The 9,767-nt window shown below is 51.0% G+C and overlaps 1 protein-coding gene across 6 annotated transcripts in view; it reads left to right on the forward strand.

The window, feature by feature from the left end:
* The window catches only part of CRTC1 (CREB regulated transcription coactivator 1), a 47,101-nt gene extending 38,545 nt beyond the window's left edge, over positions 1 to 8,556 (forward strand). For 3 of the 6 annotated variants that reach the window (XM_035116960.3, XM_035116961.3, XM_088672940.1), the window contains 3 exons: positions 3,904 to 3,990; positions 4,883 to 5,063; positions 7,210 to 8,556. In XM_035116960.3, the coding sequence (XP_034972851.3) occupies positions 3,904 to 3,990; positions 4,883 to 5,063; positions 7,210 to 7,421 (480 nt within the window). In that variant the 3' untranslated portion in view covers positions 7,422 to 8,556. Of the gene's footprint in view, positions 1 to 3,903; positions 3,991 to 4,867; positions 5,064 to 7,209 lie in introns of all 6 variants that reach the window. The other 3 variants (XM_060275397.2, XM_060275398.2, XM_060275396.2) reach the window with 1 other exon arrangement.
* The last annotated feature ends 1,211 nt before the right edge of the window (positions 8,557 to 9,767 follow it).

Below are 9,767 nucleotides of genomic sequence, written 5' to 3' on the forward strand. Positions count from 1 at the left end.
CTTCCCCAACCACTGGTCCTGTTAGCTAGGCATCATGGGAGTTGTAGGCCAAAACATCTGGAGGGCTGCAGTTTGGGGGTGCCTGTTGTATAATAACTATTAATATTATTAGTGCCATGAATTTCCTGCACTTTGTCCTACATTAAACACACAGAGACCTACTGTGAGGGACAGAAGCTACAGACAGCCTCCTCCCATCTTAAGCACAAGCTCTTCTCCCAGCGCCAGTGGGAGCGGGGAGGGGGATGTCTCCAGCGGGGAATCAGGAAGTAGAGGGCATGGCTCAGGCAGAGTAGCGGAGCCACTGCTCCGCTTAGGAAAGGAAGGGGGAAGCAGGGAAAGCGCGGCAAGAAGACCGCTCCCGCCGGTCCCGGAATTGCACAATAAGCGACGGGGGCGGAGATTCAGTATTCCCAGACTACTTTGCTGGAAAAAGACGCGCAAATCTCCATTCGGAGGTTCTGACCTAGACTGACAACATGTACATAGTAATGACTCTGCACTGTAAATAGTGTGCACTTAATAAAAGCATGAAAATGCAACGCTGTGAGGAGTCGTTACTCTAGAGTAGCCGCTACCGCACCTGTGACACCTACTTTTGAGTAGACATGTATACAGATGGTTTGGGCTAAAACTCACAGCTGCCCCGTGGTGGCTGGGCTGGAGAGCGTAGGTTCTTAAAAAAAAACAACGGAAAAAACCCCCACACACCAAATAAGCATGTTTGCTAGGTTTAAAACAGGCCAAGTAACAAAAAGAGGGGAAAGAATCTCCAGCCCTTAACTCAGAGCTCTTAATCCCTCACACACAGTCCGAGTTCCAAAAGTGGGTTTCAGAAATCCATAGGAAGAAGAGGGTTAGTTAAAAATTGTATTGAAAGACCAAAAGAAGAATCAAATTGTGAGACTTACATGTGTGTATAAAGACTTTGTTGTCCCACTGGTCCCTTGGAAGATAATCAGACCCAAACGGCAAATAGTGGGTTTGGAGGCCTGCTAACACACCCGGAACGAGTCGGCTAAGTCAGCGCACAGCAAAGACCTGCCGTAGGCGTCATGTTAATTGCCCACACAGCTGACGGCAGCCGGAGCACATGAAACCTTTTAGTACCTTCGTATTCAGGGAAAGCAAAGCACCGCTCGTTCCCAGCTCTCATCCCACAATGTGGGAGTAGTTAAAACAATCAGCAGCAGTTAGAAAGGGTTTTAAAGCAGGGTAAAGCAGCACAGAGCGGGAGACCTCAGGCAGTCTTGGGTGCTTCTTCTTCTTGGTGGGAAAATCAGGGGTGGCCAACCTTTCACGCCCTCCATTGTAGAGTTGGAAGGGACCCTGAGGGTCATGTAGTGCAACCCGCACAATGCAGGAATCTCAACCAAAAGCATCCATGACAGAGGGTCATCCAACCTCTACTTAAAAACCTCCCAAGGAAGGAGAAAAAGGGAGACTGTTCCACTGTCAAACAACTCTCACTGTCAGAAAGTTCTTCCTGATGTTGAGTCCGAACCTCCTTTCTTATAACTTGAAGCCATCAGTGCAACTTAAATCAGGGAAGGCCAAGCTTTCGCCCTCCAGAAGTTCCTGGACTACAGTTCCCATCATCCCCTTGCCCATACTGTATAGGCAACAGCAAGGGGAGGTGGGAGTTGAGGTCCAGCAGCGCCTTGGAGGGCCACCGCCTTTCCCCCATCCCTACGTTAAATTTAATGTACGGATCTGGCCACTTGATTCGATAGCCTTGTAAATAAATCGGGATCGTGTCCAAGCAAGTTTTCCTCTGAGCACAACCTACTGAAATCGGGTATACCGAAGTGAGTCATGCCCATTTGATTTCCCCAGGTCTGCTCTGAGGATGACTGAATGCTGGCTACAGCCCTTGGTTTTTACAGAGGGGAGGAGTAGACTGAGCATCGGCACCTAGCCACATTAGCTATGTGGGGCCTCCCTGCTCAGGCACACTCTACCTCTGAATGCCACCTGCTGCTGGTGTGGTGGAGAGAGCACCAGCGGCTGTCGGCCATCATAGCAAAACGGAACCCTTGTTCGCTGCCACCAAACACCAGGTGGTGGCGACAGGTGGCTGCTGCCATTTCCTTCCTGCCAGGGTTAGGGGGCATCTGCAGAAAGGAGGGTGCCAGGCCATGTGGCCTCGTCCCCCTCTCTCTGCCTGCCTCGATTCAGAAGGCCGAGAAGACTTGGAACACAGTTTGCAGGGGACAGGTTCATGCAGGAAGAACAAAGCTGTGAGCCAACCTTATGAGGAAAGGTTCCAGTGTGTGCATTTGTCTTCTTCTTTTTCAGTTTAGAGAAAAGACAAGCAACAGGCGATGGGATAGAAGCCTATACAAAATGAGAAAGTGGACAGAGAAAACATTTTTCTCCCTCACACAAAATGCTGGACCTCTGGGCATTCAGGGGAATTCCTGGCCTTCCTTGCCGCAGCGCTCAGCCATTCAGCTAACGAAAGCTAGCAAGCCCCTCTCCCTCTGCGGTTCTGCAGAGAGAGCCTTTGGCTTCCTCAGCCAGCGGAAGCGGCCAGGTCTTGGATCCCAAAGTGCTGAAGTGATGAAAAAAAGCCCGTCCCATTTAATCACGTCTCCTCCACCCCCACGCACCCGGGTCTCTGCTGGCAAAGTTATTAAAAACAGTGCAGTTAAGGATCCTCAAGGGGAGCACTTTTTAATAATAAAAAAATGCATCTGTATCACTTCACACTGCTGCACAGTTGTAAAATGAGAGTGGTTTCTCATAGACCGGCTGGTGGGGAGGAGGTGGTCGGATTATAATAGCCCAGCAGAGAAAGGTTAGGGCAAGCGAGCAGAGGGATTCCTGAATTTAGGTCGATAGTGGGGGAGGAGGCTCACTCGCTGCTGCCTATCTCGGCTGTTTTTTTAAGCGCAGGACGAGGCTTGCAGAATCAACTTGGCTGGATTTTTTTTTGTGCCAAAAAACCCCCTTTAGGCCTTTCCTACTTTGTAAGAGGCCTTGTGAGACCGGGACTCTAGAAGGCTGGGTAAAAGGAACTCGAAAGATTTGCTTTGCTTTGCCTTCTTCATTTTGAAGCAATTTGGGGAATTGTAGCATTCGGGAGCTTCTCAATCAGGCTTTGCCAAGCTGATCTAATCTGTGCATGACTAGCGTTGGATGGAAATAGTAATAACAGCTGTAGGAGTAGGAGTACAAATAAAAATATTATTGGGCCGCAACCAAGCAAATCTCATTAGTGTCTGATGAGCATTGGATACAACGAGTCATAAGCGCAGTGGTAGTAGGAATAAAAATATTGTTGTCATTCCAAGCAAACTCCCTAACCAAAGGGGGAGGGGGGCACCTCAGTTGCTGCTGTTTTGGGTAGCACAGCCCCTTATTCTCTCCATTGCTCTGCTGGCATGCAGTCATGTTGGTCAGGACAGTTTGCAAACTATCTCATCCATCAAAGCCTTTCTACGCCTCTCCCACCCTCTGGAGCCAACATGCTTCTTCAAACCATGTGCAACCCGTTCACTTTTGTCCCCTTCTCTCCCCCTTTCTGGCTTGTGTGTTTCTGGCATGGTGGTGGCAGCGGCATAGCCCTCATCTAAGGTGGAAACCAGGTTACCGTCATCTTCTCCCCCCCCCCCTCCGAGTCCCATCTTCTCCTCTAGAGCTCTGCTCTGCTCTTGAATTCATCATTCTGGGGCTGGTTGGTAGTTAGCCAGCAGGGTAGGGTGGGGTGGGGGATTTCACCAAGCAGCCTGGAGCTGGCATCATTCAGCGTCCTCAAGGGCGGTCTTGGCAGACTGTCTGCTGCCCCCACTCTGGATTTCATCAAAGGGCTCTTCTCTGCACTGATCCACCTCTTCCTCCTCCTCCTCCTCCTCCTCCTCCTCCTCCTCCTCCTCCTCCTCCTCCTCCTCCTCCTTGCAGCAAACATCTATCCTCGGGAGCGTCTTTGGGGATTCCTGTTACGACCAGCAGTTGACGGCCAGGCAGGCAAACGCTTTATCTCATCAGGTGAGAGTGCTTTCTGTGACTCCCAATCCCCCCTTGACTGGAGGTTCAAATGGGATTGGTGGTGTAAGGGGGAGGGCTTATAGGGAACAGCCCCCCGCCCCTCATCAGGTCGAGTTCCTCTCAGAGCAGCAAGTCCAGTAGCGGATCAGATTACAGGAATCAGGAAGTAGAGAAGGGAGGGAAGAGGCTCGGACAGCATGAGAGAGCCTCAACACTGAGTAGAGAAGGAAGCAGCTAGGGAGGAAATGACGGGAGAGCAGTCAGAAGGACGACCCTTCCCCCCCCCCCCCCCGATGCCTGAATTGAGGCGCACGGCACCCCGTAGGGCGAAAAGGAGGCGCTTTGGGGTTCCCAAGCTGTTATGTCAGGTGCGAAACAGAAAGAAGCCATTCTGACTCGGACTAAGCAGACATGTTTTCCAAACTCTTTGCACTGTAAATAGGATGCACAATAAAAAACACCTTAAAGACAAGCAGGTGTGGTGCGTCATTACTCAAGAGTAGCCGCAAGAACCCCTGGCAGGTGGTTTTGACTCTTTACCACCTAGAGAAGTTTGGTTCATCAGGCGGCTAGATAAAATATTTGTTAAATTTGTATGCTGCCCTTCATCCGTAGATCAGGGGGCGGTTTGCAGCGTTAAAATGCTAAATCACAATTTTAGCCATGGTTGCAAAGTGGAATGTAGAATCATAGTATTGTAGACTCGGAGGAAGGGCCCCCAAGGGTCATCTAGCCCAGCCCATGGTTCAGAGCAGTATGCCCTTGGGATGATGATGATGTATTACTTGTACCCCACCCATCTGACTGGTGGGTTATGAACCCAGTCGGCTTTTCAGCCCAGCCCAGCAAGGCTCTTTTATTAAGTTCTTACCTCCAGGATTCCTTCCTCCAGCTTGAGCAGTTCAACATGATCGAGAATGCCATCAGCTCCAACAGCCTCTACAGCCCCTGCTCCACCCTCAATTACTCCCAGGCGGCTATGATGGGCCTCACCGGAAGCCACGGGAGCCTCCAGGACGCCCAGCAGCTCAGCTACGCCAGCCACGGCAACATCCCAAACATCATCCTCACAGGTGGGTCCGGATCTGTGGTTTGGCGCCTGGGGGTGGGACTGGCTGCGCATTGCCACCCTTTGGACCTTTCCAGCTGCTGAATTTCTGAGCAGCAGCGGCTAGTAGGGCAGAAGGCACAGAGCCCAACAGCAGGTGGCACTGCGGCCAGCGAGAGACGGAGCCCACAAATTATAGTTTTCTCCTCTTCCCTGCTGACCTCCTCCTACAAGGGGCAATCAATCAACCAGTCTTTATGACAGTCAAAGACCGACCAGCAAAAAGAACAATAAAATATAACTGTTTCAGCACCAAGGGGCAGAAGAAGTAGGCAGAGCTGAGAATTTCACATGTGCTTATCTGCATTAAAAGCAACACTCCGTCAGCTAAAGTATGTGAGCCAGAGTTTAAAATCGGTATTCATTCGCTGACCATCACTGTCACCATGGCCTGTCCTAGCCTTGTTGCCATAAAACAGAATTTCGTGACGGGCCTGGTGACCTTCAAGTCTTGGATTCTACAAGGGGCAACTGAGAATCAGGAGGAGGAGGCCGGCAGTCAGGGCCACCCCCCAGACTGGCTGCAGGTCAGAAGGCAGGCAGATGGAGGCTGGTGGGGCAGTGCCCATTATGCCCTCGCAGAGCAGACTCCATTGTTTCTGGGCCTATTTGGACAGCTGGCTGCTGCCAGACAGTGTAGACCAGGGGTCAGCAAACTTCTTCAGTGCCAGAGCCATCCACTGTCCCTCAGACCTTGTGGGGGGGCCGGACTATATTTTTTGGGGGGAAATAAACAAATTCCTATGCCCCGCAAATAACCCAGAGATGCATTTTAAATAAAAGCACACATTCTGCTCATGTAAAAACACGCTGATTCCTGGACACGGGCCGGATTTAGAAGGCGATTGGGCCGGATCTGGCCCCCAGGCCTTAGTTTACCTACCCAAGGTGTAGACAGTACTGAGCTACATAGATCCAAGGGTCTGACTCGGCACAAGGCAAATTCCTACGTTTTCCCTGTTCGGAAAACCATGAGGACTAGAACATAGTTTTTCCAAAACAAAATAAATAAAAATTCCTTCCAGTAGCACGTTAGAGACCAACTAAGTTTGTCATGGTATAGTTGGTTTACGGTATAAGGTGGTGTCTATACACCCATTCTGTATTTTTATAGTAGTGTCCAAAAAAAGTATTTCTTGCATAGATTGGTTCATTGTTAGGTTGATGGTGGGGTGAAAGTCATTGAATGTCTGGTGTCCAGATAATAAAAACATTGTCAATGTATCGCAGGTACAAGAGAGGTTTGAGTGGGTAGGAGTTTAGGAAACGTTGTTCTAAATCTGCCATGAAGATGTTGGCATACCATGGGGCCATGCGGGTGCCCATTGCTGTGCCACTGATCTGGAGGAACAGGTCATCACCAAATTTGAAGTGGTTGTGAGTAAGGACAAAATGGCAGTTTGGTAGCAAAGTCCCCTGTGATTTTATCTGAAATGGTTTCCTTATGGCTTGTAAACCATCGTTGTGTGGGATGTTGGTATGCAGAGATTCCACATCCATAGTGGCTAGTATAGTATTGTTAGTACGATTATTCAAAGATTGTATTTTCCTCAGAAAATCTGTGGTGTCATATATGTAGCTGGGAGCACTGATGGCATATGGTTTCAGAACAAAATCCATATAGCCGGAAACACCCACTGTAATGGTGCCCAATACCTGAGATGATGGGGCGTCCTGGATTTCCTGGTTTGTATATTTTAGGTAGAAGATAGAAAGTTCCTGGTTGAGATTCCGCTGGTGTGTTTGTGAGGATCTGTTCTTGGATGTGTGGGGGTAGCTCCTTAACAAGCTCTAAGGTGCTACTGGAAGGATTTTTTTTTAATTTTGTTTCGACTATGTCAGACCAACATGGCAACCTACCTGCAAATAGTTTTCCCAGAAAGAGCTGCAGATTTCCCCAGGTGCAATCCCCTGCAGCATCTTTGGGTTGGGCTGGGAATGTCCCGCACCCTGGGTATGACTGAACAGCTTCCTGTGTCGCTAACATCTGAAGTTAGCTCCTGGCTTGTCCCGAGGAGTGGGTCAGGTGGAAGAGGAATGGAGGCTGATCCTAACCAAATACCTACTTTCTTTCTTTCTCTCCCTCCCTCCCTCCACCCCACCACTCCCAGTGACCGGGGAGTCCCCTCCCAGCCTGTCGAAGGACCTGACCAGCTCTCTGGCCGGCGTGGGGGATGTCAGCTTCGACTCTGATTCCCAGTTCCCCCTGGATGAACTCAAAATCGACCCCCTGACCTTGGACGGGCTGCACATGCTCAACGACCCCGACATGGTCCTCACTGACCCTGCCACAGAAGACACTTTCCGGATGGACCGGCTGTAGGGGAGAGGGGAAGAGGGGGCGCGTCGCCGAGAGTGAGAGAGCGCATGCCAAATCGCAAATATAAGGTGTCCCAAGTCTCGGCGCCCGCAGAGGCAGGGACCGGCCCACCTCAGGTCCGTCGCACCTGAGAGCCGGGCTCGTTCCACCCTCACAGAGCAGCTGCCCACCCCCCCGTCTCCCGCCCTCCGTACAGCCCTCCAGAGGCCACTGGTTTGGGAGAGGACCTCTTTATCCACAAGCCCCCCTTGCGCCCTTTCCGTTCCTCTTGCCCTCTGCTTGCCACCAAAGTTCGGTCCTTGTTCTCCTTTGCACTAAATGGTTTCTTCGTGTTTGTCTTCGGGAAGGCGGGGAGTGGGGTGGCAGTAGAGGAGGATGCTCCCTCTCTTCCTCCCCCCCCCACCCCGGTGGCTGGGCAAAGCACTCTGAAAAGGTAAATAGATAGTTCTTATCCCCCCCCTCGTCGAAACTACGGAGTCTCTGGTTTCTGTTACAGAAACAGCCACTGCATAAAGCTGGGAGCTTTGGGGGGGGGTGCTGGGGTTTGCACGACAGACACTGACGCCCCACCACCCCTGAGTTCAAAAGCTACGTTGTGGATATTGCTGCTTTTCTTCTGGTAAATGGGGTGGGTGGGATTTTAATGCAGGAGGTGGAGGGGAGAGTCTGGTGAGCCCTCCAGAATAATTTCCTGAGGCAGATGCTTGGTTTTGAAGGATGGGGAGGGGTGCAAATGGTTTGTGATCTCCTGCCCCCCCCTTTTTGCTAGCCTTGACTCTCATCCAAAACTCTATTGCTGCCTGTTCCCCTGTATGCTTCCTTGCTCAACAGTTGCAGAAACATCTCTTTTTGGGGGGCAACACTGTCCGGGGATTTAGTTGCACGAGCCGCCTAATTCCTCTTTCCGATTCAAAGTACTTTTTTGGCGGGTGGGGCGGGGCGGGGAACAGGTAGAGGAAGAGGAGGGGCAATTTTATTTATGTCGCATACTTCCGTTACCTAAAGGAAGGAGCTGCAGTTTCCTCTGGGTTGAACGCTTGCAGGATTATTGCTGTCCAGCGTGCAAGTCTCTCTCCCCTCCCCTTTTTGCATGGCAAAGGCCGTTCCCGCCCAGTATTAAAGGAAAATATCTCATGTGCATGATTTGTTATTTTTTTAGCAGGGAATAGTGAGGAAAATCAGGTCAGCATTGGAGGGGTGCCAAGCCATACTGAGTCCCCAAATGGTTGCTGAGGGTGGCAGAATCGGAGGGGTTCAGTGGGGAAGGGGGGAATCGTTTAAGGGGACCTCAAGATGTACACACATGTCTCCTGCTTGCAAAGTGGACAGAGATGCTCTCTCCTTTGACGTCTCGAGCGGAAGGCGCTCTTTGGCGTGGGGCAGTTTTTTGGACTGACTCCGATGTGTTTGTCACTTTCCAATGCAGAATCTCATGCCAAGTGCCCCTGGGGTGTTTGTGGGTCCCTGAAACACATGTCTGGAACTCAGAAATCCTCTTGCAGACATGTTTGTGAGTCTGAATGCTTCAGGCAGGGTCTCCCTGCTCCCCCCCCCCCAAAAAAACTTTTATTTTACAGCATCCCATTCCCCAGGTCAGGTCCCTGGTTTTCGGTGCTGCTTGGGAGGAAGTGAACCTCCCATTTGCCGAAAATGCTAACCTGGTAGCCTCCTGTGGCTCCCTTGGCCTGGCTGGGCGATTTCTTAAGTCCTCTGGGTCTTCTTGGCTGGCGCAGCAGAGCTCACCCTCCCCACCGCCCCCTTTTTTGCTCTGAGTTGGCCGGGCAGCGTTCAGCTTGAGTCCCTGCCTTGTTGTCCGTCAGGTTCTGGGTTTGAGTCCTGCCATATCCCTCCCTGAATGCCCCCCCCTGCTCTCCCCAGCGAGTTACAGCTGGACCTCTGGGACCCTGCATGTGCCGCTAGGAAGTCCTGTTCCAAGTACATGTCTGCTTACACTCCGCCTGTGCCATCCTTTGTTTTATGACTTTTGCACTAAAACTGTGCTGTCTCCTAGGCGTTCTGTGTGGGCGCTTTGATGCAGTGCTTCTCCCCCAGCCCTTTCGACTCCCAAGAAGTGGCCTCTCCCATTGTTATATAACCCATATCAGTATTTTAGCCTCTAGTACTCGCCATGGTCTGCCCATTTCAAGCCTGCTCTGGGTCCCTCTCCTGCACGAGGAGGTATCCCGTCTGCTTAAAAAAACCAGGAGGTGGTAACTCTCCTGCTCCGGAAGGGTGAAAGCAGGGATCTCGTCCTTTGGCCTCCAGCAATCCTGTCAGAATTTATGGTTCCGACTCTCTGGGGTGCCCTTCCCTCAGATCTCTCTTTTTTTTTTTTTTTTTTTAAAAATA

The sequence above is a fragment of the Zootoca vivipara genome, chromosome 6 (assembly GCF_965207765.1).
Source record: "Zootoca vivipara chromosome 6, rZooViv2.hap1.1, whole genome shotgun sequence".
NCBI classification, from domain to species: domain Eukaryota; kingdom Metazoa; phylum Chordata; class Lepidosauria; order Squamata; family Lacertidae; genus Zootoca; species Zootoca vivipara.